Source organism: Coturnix japonica, chromosome 2, assembly GCF_001577835.2.
Source record: "Coturnix japonica isolate 7356 chromosome 2, Coturnix japonica 2.1, whole genome shotgun sequence".
In the NCBI taxonomy this organism is placed as follows: Eukaryota; Metazoa; Chordata; class Aves; order Galliformes; family Phasianidae; genus Coturnix; species Coturnix japonica.
The window spans coordinates 16,191,615-16,207,072 of NC_029517.1; the positions used below are offsets into that span (position 1 = coordinate 16,191,615).

The 15,458-nt window shown below is 36.2% G+C and overlaps 1 protein-coding gene across 1 annotated transcript in view; it reads left to right on the forward strand.

Annotated features, from left to right (window-relative positions):
• DNAJC1 (DnaJ heat shock protein family (Hsp40) member C1) overlaps nt 1-15,458 on the forward strand; it is an 88,306-nt gene that overhangs the window by 48,511 nt on the left and 24,337 nt on the right. The window contains exons 7-8 of the mRNA XM_015853312.2: nt 1,295-1,385; nt 9,309-9,475. Of these exons, the coding sequence (XP_015708798.1) occupies nt 1,295-1,385; nt 9,309-9,475 (258 nt within the window). The remainder of the gene's footprint in view (nt 1-1,294; nt 1,386-9,308; nt 9,476-15,458) is intronic.

The following is a 15,458-nucleotide window of genomic DNA, read 5'->3' on the forward strand; positions in this document are numbered from 1 at the left end:
CCTAATGTAGTAAATGGATCTACACATTTTTAGCCCTGCTTCTACTGAAAAACAACACCTTTTCCCCATCCCCCCAAGACAAAGCAATAAGCATGTGGGATGCTATGTGCCAGAGGGGAGAAGTTTTGTGAACTTCTAAAATTTCTTCTGTGCTAACAGTGATCTCCTACATAATCTTGGCAGAGAAGTATGAATCCTTGTTTCCCAAACACAAATGTAAAAAGAGGGAGTAAGATTTTGGAAGAAGAGGAAACCTAATTGTGGAATGTTGTCTTGTATCGATGGGATTTCTCTGAAACATTACAGTGCTCTGCTCAGAACATAATTCTGTCCTCCTTGTTGCCCCACATCCCTCATGTGACTTTGAAGAAATAGAGTATAATGCAGTATAATGGAAAGAGCAGTTGCGTTGCAGTGTCTTTTCAGTAAGCAATGTCTGTGAATAACTTCTGCAGTGAGATACAGCAGTAATGACTGCTGAACTTGTTTTTAAACTTGTTTTAATGAGAGCAAGTTTTATTCAGATTTATGGGATGGTAGTGGAAATTCAATAAATATTTACATTAAAATTTAAGTCACCTTTTTAATACATAAGGTGGGTCTGTGGTGTAATAACAAGAGTAAATGAATGACTGTAAGGAAGTAAATTTTAGTTATTCTGACCATATAATTGATTTTGATGTAATACAAATAATATTCTGTCTGACTGGAAGGAATAAATAATTTGCTTATTTCAGTGTTTGTATTATAGTTTCATTGGTTCTGGATGAATAGAGAAATATCTTAAACTAGTAAGCAAGAAAACACTCCATACCTCTTAATTCAGCAATCTGGTTGCTCACGTGTAGAAGGCTTTCAACACAAATCTATAATTACCAATTTATCAGATATTGGAAATGTTTATCTTATTCCAAGATTTGTGACAGAACTTCTAATTTTATGGGTAAATATGCTAAATAGATTTTAGATTAGAATCTAATTCTAAAAAGGAAACTTGGTTTTCATTTTTTAGCACTTCAATAGCAGTTTAAAAGATGTTTTTTTAAAAAAAGGAGTAAGTTAGTGTTCCCTTAATGAGTTCATGGTAAGAAGATTGCTGCCTGGCAGTTGCCTTGGTTTGTCCTGCACACGCTGCTCTCGTTAAAAACTCTGCTTTCTTTCTTGAACTTCCAGTGTGAGTGAAGTAAACGTGTCTTAATATTTTTGGGGGAGGTTAAATGAGAAATTAAAACAGAGCCATTGCAATAACTTGTTTGTATAAGGATGCTAATGTCATTGCAACATTTTCTTAAAGGATGCCAGACAATTATATGTAGAATATAAAGAAACAAAAATGAAGGAGAAAGAAGATGCCCTGGCTAAGGCTGAACTTGAAACACTTCAGAGTGAGTTTTTACCACTGTCTTAATAAACAAAAATGTAATGTAATCTACCTACTCAGCGAGATGTATGTGAACGAATGTTTTTACAATCTACAATATGTGCTTTGTATTTCTGTACTGCTGTTAAATGAGATTTTAATTTTGTGGCTGTAATTTCACAGTGTGCTGCTGGCTTGCTTGTGTGGAAGCATGAACTCAACTGATAGTTAGGTAGTGTCCAGAAAAGCATGCTTTGCTAGAAATGCTGCTTTACAGGAGAGGGAAATCTCAAAAGCATAGATCTTGAAGTATAAATTTTTAGAAGTGACCTCTGCATTTTCAGCATTCCTGCTTTTTTTTCCCCCTGTAAATAACCATTTAAAATAATGTGTTTTGTGTTTCTTTTATACAAATTGAGTTGATTTTTGTAATATAAGTAGAAAGTGAAGTTAATTTGAATTTCCAGAAGTGTCTGTGCAGTCTTAGGAGAGGGATTCTTGCTGCTGTTGAAATAAGTGTCTTAAAAGTTTTTGTACTTTTATAGAAGATCAGAGAAGGCAATTAGCATTCGATTTTTGTTTGTGTTTCTATGTGCTTGCTTTATTTTCTGTACTTAAGTGCATGCTTTTAAGTTCTTCTGTTCTGACAAGTGCATTGAGTCCTCTGTAGTAATTTACTAGCTTTGAGTATGCATAAGCCTTTGGGTACTTAAAATACAGCTGCATTATTTATATTTACTAAATAGCTTGATTTTATAAAATGAGTGACAAGGTGTAGCTTCAGCAATAATTCCTTACTTAACTGTAGGTAAATCTTATTTTAAGAAAACAGGTAATATTTAGCATCTCATTGAATACTGTGGATCCTGGCTAAGTCTAGCAGGATGGTGCATTTAGTGCCTGCTGGGGAGGTCTGCAGCTATATTTGAGATACCAATCAAAAAATGGGCCCTTGAAATGGGTCTTGACTTCAGCTATGTTAAAATTTTGTTAAATTGCCAGATAGTGATTTATTACATTGTTCAGCATAAATGGGACGCATTCTTCATTTAAATCCACAAGCTACTTTGTATGTATTGTTTTAAAAGGATGCATTTTGATAACAGAAGTGCAAATGAAAGTGTGAAGTCATTAAAATAGTTCTTTGTGTGTTCCTGTGTTTCGCTGAATTGCCATTTGTGAACTTTTCAGAGTTTTTTCTCTGTGCAGATCTGGCAGGTGTCATGTGAGAGTTACTGCTTTTACCTCCTCTTCCATGTGCCTCTGCCATTCTTACTCTGAGAGACGCGGGTTTGCTGCCTTTGCCCCCTCCAGGTCTCCCATGAATTGTTGCAGAAACACTACCCTGTCCTCTGTCACACCAGGGTGTTACCTGGCATCTCACCTCTCTGTCTGTAAGGAAACCTGGTTTCACACATCCAGAACAAGAGGAGAGATTAGTTAAATAGGGCATAGAATTAATTTGATCAACTATAGAAGTGCTATTACTGGGTAACAGAATGAACCAAAAGTTGCTTTTTCTAATAGAAATGATATTTACAATAGAAAAACAGGAGATGCATCTGTATTACCAGAGGGAAAAAAAAAAACAAAACAAAAACAAAATAAATATTTTTTTTTCAGAAGCCTGCATGCAAAGCATCTGCTAACGTTCTTTATTTCATTATATTGTTCTTCATTGTCCTCTTTGTAATAGCATAGGTTGTAAATCATCAAATGTGCATTTGGTGATCGCTTGTCCCCATTCTTAATTCTAGAGGCAGTGCATGGAGTGTGAGTTCCTAATAACAGTTCCATGTATCTAATTGAGTAAATGCATCTCATGCAGATTAGCAATAGCTGCTTTACCACGCTTGTTTTTTCATGACCTAATTGCTAGTTTACCCCCATGTCTGTCTGCTTTCCTGCTGAAAACGTTCAGTCATCTGTAGGCGCCTTGAACTAAAACCAGAGAAGGGTATCAGAGGAGGAAAACACAATTTGCCAAGTAGGAGAAAGAGGATAATGCTGAGATGTCATTAAAGTGCTATATTTGGGAAGGAGGGTGAAAAAGTATTTTCTTGGTAAATAAGAATTGTGCATAATTCTGACTTATTTTGTCATTACTTCTGTGCTACTTATGTTATCGCTTCTCAGTCCATTCAAAATACTCATTACTCCTGCATAAGCACCTTTACAGTTTACCTGGCAAAATACAGAAACTAATAATACAGACTTTATTTCTAGGAAATACATTTTTTTTGTGTGCAATTACAGATATCTGTTTTAGCCACCAAAATAGAAATGGTTTGCCTTGCATTTTTTTAACGTCCTTTTTACTTTTGGGTACCAGAACACAAAATTTCTCTTTAAATGAAAGTGCTTTAATTAATATAACTGTTACCTTTTCCCTTTCCAGTACTGTCACACTTGCATATAATCTCTGCATCTGGCAATGATAGTCTTATTTTTTTGTAGTCATGGGATATGAAACAGAGTACATAGATATATATATTAACTGAACCAGCTAATTGTTAAACTAAAGATGTAAACATACATTGTCAGGACAGACTCTTCTGCTGGTTTTTAAACTTAAATCACAATGTTTCAGTAGTTATCAAGATCAGTTCTAGCAGTTGTACTGGCTGCTGTTGGATTATGAAGTGCTTTCAGTGGCATCCATTTTGGTGCAAACTACATGTTTTTATTTCTTTGTGCTTAACTCTGGTAGCACGCTTTATTTTCTAACCTTTCTTTTCTCTGCCCCTCAATAGGAAGGTTATGAATATCACAACGTTACCCACCTAGTTGACCAAGGGAGGCCAGTTGATGTAATATTTTTGGATTTAAGCTCAGCTTCCAACTCTGATTTTCATAGTATCCTTCTGGACAAGATACCCAGCCAGCATACAGTTAGACAAAACCATTGACTGATGGGTTGGGCTCAAAGGGTTATAGTAAATGGGGTTACATCAGGCTGGCAGCCAGTCACTAGTGGGGTTCTGCAGGGCTCCATTTTGGGACCAGTTATATTCAAAGTTTTCATCAGTATTTTGAATGCAGGACTTTGAAATGTACACTAAGGCAGCTTGCATACTAGCTAACTTGAGAGGATCTGAGGTCCCTTGGTTTGTTCAGCCCAGAGAAGAGAAGACCTCGTTGCAGCCTACAGCTCCTCGCGAGGGAAATTGTTTAAATAATTAATTTTAGTGTTATATAGTTGTATCTTAATTTAACTGTGGATTTCTCTAGCTATCAAGTTTTTATTATTAGCATTTGTCAGTGCTTAAAATAAGAACTTGTCTTTATCTCCAGTTTTTCTTCATATAAAGTATTTCTTTAGCCCTAAATTTCCGTGGCTTTTCTGTACTAAATTGTTTTCTAGTATAGCTACAGATGTGGACCCTGGCTTTGTACATAGTGTTCTAATATTTGCCATCTTCTGATTATAAAATCACATTTCTAGTGTTATCAGTGTTCTGTTTACAGGATCACAGATTATATTAGCTCCAAACTCTAATAGCTCATTTCTGATCACGTGCTACCGTACCTTTAAGCTCTTACAACAAAGGATCCCTGCACGCATTGCATTTAAGTGCAGATATGGCCTAAGCTACTAAGTTGTGTAATTTATTATATTGATGATCCAAAATGCTTTTGATTTGAATAATCCCAGAATGTCAGCCAGTTCATGTTCCTAAATCTTACTGTAGTTTTTACTTAACTGTGAACAATTTTATCCAAGTTTATATAATCCAGCAATATATTTAAGGCGACTTTTCATTTATTTCCAAACAATTGATAAACATGTTGTATTCTGTTTAGTATTAATCCCTGCCAGAATGCCGTGTTCACATGCCTGCTCAGCAATGAGTTGCTGACAGCAGGTTCAGAGAAAATTATTTCATATAATGTCTGCTTTATTTTTTGTTAGCGTGGGTGTGAATGTTCTGATCACTTAATTGTTACCTCTGAAGCCTATTTATGGCAAACTAAGTATCATTGATTTTACTGACTGTTTTTGTAGGTCTGCCAAAGGGATTCTGAACTTGCAGCTCAAGTGCTTTTTCCAATTGTATCAGCTAGTCTGTGTGATGCCTCTCCATGCAAAACTTTCTTCAGAACTTACAAAAACATAAATATTCATCTTAACAGACAGTTTTTTGATGTTTGCTTGAAAGAGGCATGTGTTTTCCATTTTTTGTTTGTTCCAAGGCAGATTAGGTAGTTCTTTAAAATTAGATGCTTAATCCTAGCCCTTTCTTGTTATCAGATGAGGTATTTGAGGAGAACAAGAAACATGGGGAACCTTGAGTGTTCAGAGGAGAGGTGAAAGGCATCAAGCCCTTGTGGGGCATTTTTGTGAAGCTGAGGATATATTCATCACTAAGGATGAACAGCTTTTAGTCTGTTTGCTCAAAAATAAGCTAACTTCTCGGTCTCTGTGCAGCACATGTATTTATGTGACTTTGGTGCATTCATGTAATCCAATTGATTTTATTATGAGAACAAAAATGTGTATTTTTTTAAACAGAAGTATTTGCCCCATGATTTCAATATAGAATTTGCTTGCTCATTTTTTTCAGTAGACAGTCTAAACTTTAGGCCAACAATTTTTCTGGACTTTCGGATCTGTTATATTATATATGACTGTGTTGATGTACATGGCAACTTAATTTTTTTTGTGTCATGTTTAAGCAAGGGAGTATCTTAGTGACATTCCACAACAGTGCTTGCTATCTGCCTCTGTTTGTTGTTGATGGTCAACACATGGGATTAATGGTCATTATCCTTACTTTCTTACTGAGAGAGGGAACTTACTTTCTTACTGAGAGAGAGTTCCCTCATCTGAGAGAGCTTCATCTCTCGTAAGTTCTTACAAGTTTCTCATAAGCAGAAGAAAATTAGGTAATTGGTAAAATTAGGATATAGTTTTCTGAGAACTTTAAAAATACAGATTCCTGATAATTTTTATTAGAAAGATGCTATTATTATGTGGCACCCTCAGTCCAAAATGCTATGTGATTCCTTAATGTCTAGAAATGACAGCTGGTAGATCCTAAAGCAAGTAACCATTGGTTAGATACTATTAATTCTGCCATTGATATAGTAAAATTAATGTGTTAACAAGGCAGAAGGACTAAGAAATCCAAATTATCCACAAGTCATTCATCAGACTTCAGTACCTGAATCATTATGCTATAAACCAACAGAGCATTTAGGCAGTTCTGTGGAATAGTGCAGAATAGTGCAGAAAGCCTTTAGAAGCAGTGAGTACTGTACAGGTAAAACAGTTTGCTAATTGTTATGTGTTAAGGATACTATTGATGGGTGTGTTGTACACTGTTTGAACATAGCAGACAAATGCTATCTCTTTTTGTAAACAGCAAGAGTAAGATATTCTTTTAACCTGTTGAGCTTGAAATCTGTCTCTGGTTTCATCGAGACCACCCATCTCCACTGCATTTAGTTGTGTGAGCACCAGTAACTAGTCATAAATCAGGTCCACTGGGTATTGGTGCTCACATGGGGCATAGGGGTATATTTGTCTCTGATAGGTGCATGGTCTAAACCCAGTGCCATTAGGAAATGACTGTAGTAAGGAAATACCCACGTTTCAAAATTTAGTATCGCATCTTAAGATGCTAGGTATGGCAGCAGCATCAGGCCCAGTTGTCCATCAGGTCTTAGCTGATACAGGACTTGGCCCTCTAGGCATCATTTAATGAATGGAAAACTTAATCCTTATTCTTTTCAGACAAAAGCAGCAAGACAGGTCAGGAGTGTCTTTTGGTCTTCCAGCTGAAGTGCTGATAATGAAAAGATAGCATAGAAACAGATTTTCCTCCTAGGTGTCTGCTGTGATTTCTGATGCTCAGCAGAATTAAATTTCAGTGATCTGTTTTCCTTTCTCCACCTGAAAGAAGCACAGTGCTCGGTGCCTTAAGTTGAAGCTTAGTACTGTGCATCATTACTTCTGAACAGCATTCTTTGTAAGTGTGCATAAACCAAGTTTTTACCGGCAGTACTTGAAGCCCATTAAAGTTCCATCACATGTCTTGATGTGCCATTGTTCTTAACTCATAAATACTCCCCCTGTTTATCTTCAAATAGTAAATATTCACCTGGCTTTTGAAAATTCTGAGTTGAAACTTTTCAGTGAGTTTTGGGGAATCCTGTGTCAAAGGTGCTGTGACTTCAGTTCTGTTTATTTTTTAAAATTCAGTATGTATGACTGCCATTGTGGAGCATAAAGGATATGCTGAACTCTTTCATCTTTTACTATCTCCATGGAATAAAGTGGAGACAGGTTTTTTGATTCTAATTGAGTTCTTGTTTGAGAATATACAGCCATCTTCTCTTGTTAAGATTTCCCTTTCCTTTGGTAGTTAAAAACAGAAGGATGTCTTATCTGCTTCATGTCTTCTCTCATTCATCTGCCTGAAGAAGGCCTAGATGCTGGTTTTAATACTGGATTTTAAAGTGGGATGCAGTGCCCTCTGGAAATACTGTTACAGAATTACTTCTGTAAGTGAAAAAGGAGCCTAGGTGACTTATTTAGAGACTGGGCTCTAAACTTTGACGTTAAAGTTAGATGTATTGAGGCTTTAGCTGTTTGCATCTTTTGTGAGGGAAAATTAGCAAACAGTAACTTACGGGATGCAAAATACATGAAAAATCACTATCAGTGTGTTCACTGATTCCACGTGATTCACGTAATTCCACGTGACCACTTGTGGTTTTACAGGATTGAAATACAGTGGTGGAAATTGTCGTTTAAGGTAACTTGGAAGAATATTTGTGTTGATATATTTGCAGTAAACAATTTGTGAAGTCATTGTTGCTTGTCTTTGTAAACCTGAGCACTGGCTTCAGAAGCTGCTACATGTAGCGGCTTTGGAGAAACGTGAGATAACAGTGGTTCTCCTCTTTCTTGCCCACCTTGGCAGATTTCTTTTTGTTTAGAGTGTGAAGGGGTAAATTGCTACTGGATTAGTGAATTGAATTTGTGAATTTGTTTATTAAATGATCAGATGGTTGTCAAAACAGAAAAAGAAAAGGAACAAATGCAGTAGGCAGTAGAAGGGTGGAAGCAGCACAGAACTTCTAAAACTGGAGATGGGAATAAGACAAGGGAAAATAAGAGCCAATGCTTAGGTACACCCAAGGCTTTTATGTACTTCTGGGTGCTCTAAATTCTTTTTCTTTCTGATCCTCTTTCCTAGAGTTCTGGCAATTTTCAGTCAATCTTGAGGATCACGTAGTATAGTAGATCTGTTTTCAGTTACTGGATTTGTGGGTTGTTGTTGTTCCTTCTTCCATGGTGTCCCTTGGTTTGCTGATCTCAAATACTTCATGTACTATTTGAAGGACAGTGAGAAGAAGAAAAGAGTTGTCAGTTTGGGAAATGAGGTCCAACACTGAAATATTCCTAAAGGTGTGATAGCAGACCTATGTGTAGTTAGTGGAATCTGAGAACAGTGAAGCTATCTACTGGCTTAGAAGCTTTTACAACACAGCTAACCATAACGTAATACAAAACTGCCTAAAAGTCACTTTTCTGCCTTTGCTGTTTTGGTTTTAAAACTAGCAAGACTTTGGAAATCTTGTAACTGTTCACTGTGCTTTTGCTTCTACTAATCATAATTGTCAGATGGTGTAGTAGTTAATGGAGCTAGCTGTGTTTTTGGCACGTTCTATATTTGGCCCTCTTTAAGTCATAGCTGCAGGTAGAAGAGGTTCTAAGTATATGCACTGTTATATAAAGCAATAAAACAAATGAAACAAAAAGCAAATAAAATGATTATGCAGCTTTCTAAGTTATCTATTTTACAAAGAAACTGAAGACCCTTCCAAAATGGAAACTGAATATAGCATTTAGAGTTGAGGAGCTAAGCCTGCTTCGGAATTATACTTCTCTGCAGTATTTGAAGCATTACTTTTTCTTTTTTCTTTTGTTTCTGTATAGAGGAGAAGAAGCCTAAAGTCAAGAAACCAAAGTCTGAATTTCCTGTATACACTGTTCTCGAATCAAGTGCATACATACCATCCTATGACCATGGAGCTTCTATTGAAGAGATCGAGGAACAGATGGATGACTGGTTGGGAAACAGGAACAGAGCACACAAAAAGAAGGCAAGTTCAAAATCTTTAATGTAGTTATATATTTCAAATGTTTTCATTTGCTTGCCTCTTAAGAAAATGGGATGTTAAAGGTACAACTATATTTCTATATAGGTGAAGTCTAGAGAAATTTTAATTGTTGGGTAGAGATTATATCTTATGTTCAGTGTAATTTGTGTAATGATACTGGAAATATTATAATAAGATGTAGTTAATTAAATCATGTGAAAGCTCTCTATGGTTTCTAATATAAATACTAATCTTTTTCACTAGAAATTAGTGTAAGATAGTGCTGTCAGGTTACCTGAGGCTTGTTTCTCTCTCAATTGCAGTTAATAACATTTTACTTTCTAGAATAGATTCTTCTCTGTTGGAAAAAAAAAGGTTTTATTAAGTTCTTAGTATCCATGTGCATCACTTTTTGACTATGAATCTCCTTCTGTATTTTGTATATTTGACCTGACTTACAGTATGATGTGCACCTGTTAAAATTCTTGCTGCTTAGAGGTCAGAGTTCCTACTGGCAGCTTCTGTAATTAACTTCTAGTAAATGTTATTAAAACGTACTGGCTCAAGGATGTATAGTTTTCATCTTAGTAGTGAGTTATACATATGACAGGAGAAAATATGTTGTAAATTGGTCTCCTTGCTTGAAAATCTGCCTTGCCTCATAGACTGAGGCGAAGATTGTATTCAGGGTGACCTTAGGGCAACATGTTGACTTCAGTGTCAAAACAGTGAAAGAAGTTCCTGCTGTTGTCTGTTTACTGTATGCTGAAGATTTTCTACTCTTTGATTTATTTTCTTCAAGCCTGTGAAAAACACTGTCTCCATTTTTAGCCAGACATAATTTTTTTTTTACTAAAATAATTTACATTTTGCATATCAAATTTAATCATCTGCCAGTGTCATACTCCTAGGCTTCATGACTTCTTAGTTGCCAAGTTTCTTGCTGTGTGGTTTTTTTTGTGCCTATTAATTCTCTTTTGCTATCTTATTTTTCATATATATACATATATGCATATAAATATATATGTATATATATACCTTTATGTTTTCTTTGGTATTTCTGTAACAAATTTTTTCCTCAAAAAGCTCAGTTTTTCACTTCTGTGTAAAGAATTGGAACTCTGAATCCCTACACACTGGAGCATAGTCACACTCACTTTCTCTAAGTAAGAACTCCTGTCCTTAATTCTGAGATAAGCTGACAGGAAGTTAGGAGCTGATGTTTACAGTCATTGCTTTGTGTACCTTGATGGAAGCAGTCCTTGTGGCTGGAGTCTTTCCTTGGATTTCCATGGAAGCCTATCTTTGGATTTTCATTGAATGAGACTGAGCCTATTCCATCTATAATTTTGCACATTCAACACAGTGAGTAGAAATTGTGTCTTCAGAGACGCTGGTAAGGGAACAAAAGTTGCATGTTCATCCTTTCAGACAAAAGACTCACAGAAATGAATACAACTTTAAGAATTCTTATTAGAAGGTAAGTAACTTGTTTTTCTGTTCTCATTGGTGGAGGTTCAGTGTTAAAGCTGATACAATTGACTCATTTACTTTCTTTTAAAATTGCATTCTGTTGCAAATGGGGTTAACATTTTAGGGACTGTTGGGCAGTTTGAAAGTATACTGTCTAGGTAAGATATTTGACCTGAACAAGCTGTGATGAGGTGTGCTTGACAGCTAACAGCTAAATTGCAATGCAGCATTTGATATGGTAGTAGTGAGCAGCAGATCCATGAAATGTACAAAGAATTGGAGAATGTATGTTTACTGGCTGTAGTGGCTTGTAGGAGCCATTTGTATTTCAATACAAGGATGTTTGTGTCAGTTTATTTGCAATAAGCTCGCTGGGAAAATGACTGTACCACAGGTGATTTGTTTCTGACTGTCATTCAGTGGATTTTCTGTTTTGGAATGATATGTTTTCTTCTGCTACACGTTGCAGATGTGAACATGGAGAACATTCCCCTCCTTCCTCCTTCTATCACTTCTTTCATTGACACATATATCAAGTGTGCGTAATATTGGTGTCCAAGTTTTGCTTGTCTTAGGAATAAGTTTCTCTTCCATAAAATGCTTTGCCATCAGATTTTTCTTGGGGTCATTGTGCTTCACTCATATGAAAGCTTGCTGGGTTTATGGGGCTTTTTTTCCTTATGTTAGCTTAAGGATGTGTACTACATAAAATATGCCAGGCCAGGGAGCAGTTACCCATGTGAAAAGATCAAACTGGCTTGATAAAATAGTATGCTACTATGTCATCCATCCATGAATAATGTATTGGAGTTGTCCCTGATGTTCCTATCCCAGGTCTAGGTGATTATGTCTGGCTTTACATTGACCATGAGCTTCTTTGCTCTGTTGTCATTTGGTACTTTAGTGGAGTTACTCATTTGTTTGGAAAGTACTGTATCATGCCAAATGCCCAGTTTGAAAGACTGTATCTGCTCTCTTTGGAAAACTTAAGTTTGTGAACTTAGATGCATTGAAACTGTATAATAGGAAAATTCAGATTTTCTTCTTCAGTAGTCTGGATTTTTCTCTGATGCACTCATCTAAGAAGTAATACCATAGAATGGATGAACAGAAAGAGTAGATCAGCAATAGAAGTAAATTTTGGAAATAATATGTACTAAATAGGAAAGGTTGAATAGGTTGGGTTTTAGCCCATAAAAGCTAAGTTGCTGGGAATAACTGGATGCATTGTTTTTCCAATTCATTCCAGTCTGTTTTAGGCAGAATGGTAATCACTTCCTTACAGCCTTTTACAAGTATGTGCAAAAAAAAAGATTAATTTTAAACAAAAAAAATTTACATTCAAATTTGGAAACATGTAGAGGGAGAAGTGTAACTAGAACATGTTACCTTCACCTTGTTTGAAAGCTTGTTTCGATTGCCTGATCTATTCCTGAACTACCTCTGTTGAAAACAGTGCAAGCAGACTCGATTGTATTGGAGAGCATGGAAATGGGGCGGTGAGACTCCTGAGACTTCTTCTATATGAGAAATCATGTACCTAGCTAGTGTTAAGTTGCAAATTCATGTAACACTGTTGACACTATTCATGCAAACTGCATGACTCAAAGCTGAGAGGAATTGCTAAAAGCTTACTCTAATACCAGCGGCAAATTCTTTCTGTACTTTTAAAAGTTTTATTCCTAAAGCTATTTTCTTTGGTTGTTGAATGTTAATACTTCCAGATTAGATCTTCTTAAAAGTTATTAAGAGCAGATAAGTATCTACATTTACTTAGTTTAGGCTTCTGATATTTATTTATCTGTCACCCCAAATGGACTAGAGTAAGTGTTCTGTGTATGCTTGTTAAGAGTTAAAGAAAATGAAAAGTTTCACCAGGGCTTCCTTTTTGGTTGCATTATTTTGTTAGCCTCCATTTATTAAGTACTGCATTACTTTGTAGCCATTTAACCCTTCATTTTCCCCTGGAGCGACCTGTTAAGTAGAGATGAAATTAAAAAGAGCATCTGGATATGTTACCTTTGAACTTGTTCTGTCCTTTCTGCACATGTTCATGCAAAACTATATGTATTTATCATTTCTGGACTCATTCTATTGATGAATCATTTCTAAGTAATTTCTCTCCAAGTGGGATTTCTCTCCTAATCTTCATTCTGATCAGATTTTACATGATTTGTGATGCATGTTTTCATGAGAGTTCATTGTCGGTGTGAATAATGTGTTGATGCTGCAGGAAAATCTTGGCCCTTGAGAAATCAGTGGGAGGTTTATCATGGTCCTGAGTGGGTCCAGGATTATAATTCCTTTTGGTTTACACATTCCTCATCTTCTCCCGCTGGAATCTACTCTTTATTCATCTCTGAAGATGGGATTCCTAGTTCTTCCTCAGTGAGGGATGAATACTTTTGACCTTTTGATATTTGCTTGCTCTGTTAAGGGGAAACAAAGGTGGAGAAAGACAGTGCCTGATCCCTTCCAGCTGGGCCAGATGTATCGATTAAAAAATCATGTTTCTCATTATTTTTGTTTTTCATGTAATCCTGCAGCACTTCTTGGCATTTGGGTGTTTTTGATATGGCCGGAGCACCTGGCTTGATTTTACTAAAGTAAGAATAGTAACAACTGTTTCTGTGCACAAAGATGGGAAGCTTAGATAATGTGCTTCTTCTGCATTTTCCACACATTGCAATGAAACCTGATTCAGACTCTTTCTGGTTAAAATGCTGGTAGTACTTGTGCTTCCTATGGAGCATTCATGCATTGTACTTCATAGATGGGGATAACAGAGTGCAAAGAGTTTTACTCAAAAGCTGACTGTGGAACAGTGGTATAAAATAACCAAACTTTATCTGCACAAAGTAAGTCTCTCTGCTTCATAACTTTATAAGGCAAAATGCTGTACAAATGCTAAATTATTACTCCATTAGCTTTAAGACTATGGTTTTGACAATTAAGTTTTAGTCATTTTATAATCTCGTGTGTTGCGTAATTGCCAGCTAGCCTGCCACCTGCTCTCTTCTGTCTTGAATCTTCCCGCATCTGTGCTGCTTTGAAATCTGAGTATGCTTTTTCTTTAGTAGCAAATAACATAGTGCTTGTTCTAATCAGACATCATATGACGGATTACCTGAATACAGTTTCCAGGCTTTTAAAAAATGTTAATGCCTTAAGCAAGTAGTTTGTATCTTAGTGGGATTAAGGTGCTGCATAAAACAGATGTTTTAATAAGTTGGTCTTCGAGAGGAAGGGTTATACTGTTTTAGTGGGCTACCTGAGGTCATCTAGTTTTGAAATACTCTGTTTTCTTTTTGTAAGCAGTGAAACATATATAGTATGTGTTAGCATGTTTGTATTCTAACTCCCTTTTATTCATGGGACAGATAAATGTGAGCAAGTAGCAGTCTGAGGTTGCTCCTGGTGTCCTGCTGGTGTGCCTCGACCCTGACCCAGAGAGATTGCTGTAGGTTGAGAAAGTAAATCACTCTGTATGCCCATTGAATTTAAGCCTCTATATTGAGACTGCCAGCAGCCATACCTGTTAGTGTCAGTTATGATGCTATTCACTAGGAGCCAGCCTGAGCTCATAATACATTTTAACCCAAACTCCAAACTCTCATCAAATGGTGATGACTTTGAGTCACTATTGATCTGGGCCATATCGAATTTAGTGACCCTGAGGTGAAAATCCCAGTATTCTATTACCAAACCCTTAAGCAGTGTAGTTTCACTGAAAAGATAACTTCATTTTAAAAAAAGAAAAGAAAAATCTGCATTTTTCAGCACAGTACTGAAAGTGTTAAGTCAGAAGGCTCTATTTCCTGTAGTTTATTATGCTTTGTGTTACTGCAGAGGATGCAGACTAAGCCTGAGTAGAATATTGGTTTTTACATTTTAAAATAACTCTTTAGTGCCATAGGTAACTCCTACAATTTTCATATTTACTTTAGAGCTAATGAAATAGCTACTTGTGTCCTACATACACATACTTCTGCATGTATTTATGCCTACCTATATAAGATACTCAGGCTCTTGCCTGAGCTCTGTGAACAAGTGCAGAACCAAATATACATCTTTCTTCTGTGGAGCAGAAAGCTGCTGGTAAAACATTCATGGTAACAGCTGAGATGGTGAGGAGAAGACACTCTTCTGTTACTGTGTTTGCAGAGTAGGTGATAGGACTTTATTTACCAGTGGAGTAGATGATCACCTCAATTACTCAAAAATTGTATGTTTAATTCATCCCATACACACATTCACTGTCTTCCCTTTTCTGTTCCACATTACAAGTCAGCAGGTTGTAACAGACAAAAGGATACTTGAAAAACTTCAGAATTTCCGAATGTCATACTGAACAGCCATGGCTTCTTGATTTTAGGGCTGATCTTTTTTTTTACTTCTGTGACTGCTTAAACAGAGCAGTTTGTTTCTGGCAAAATTAGTACAATTTGCGAATTTCTGGCCAAATGTTGTGGTTGGTTTTTTTTTTAATTTTGTTAAGAAAAAATGCAATTTT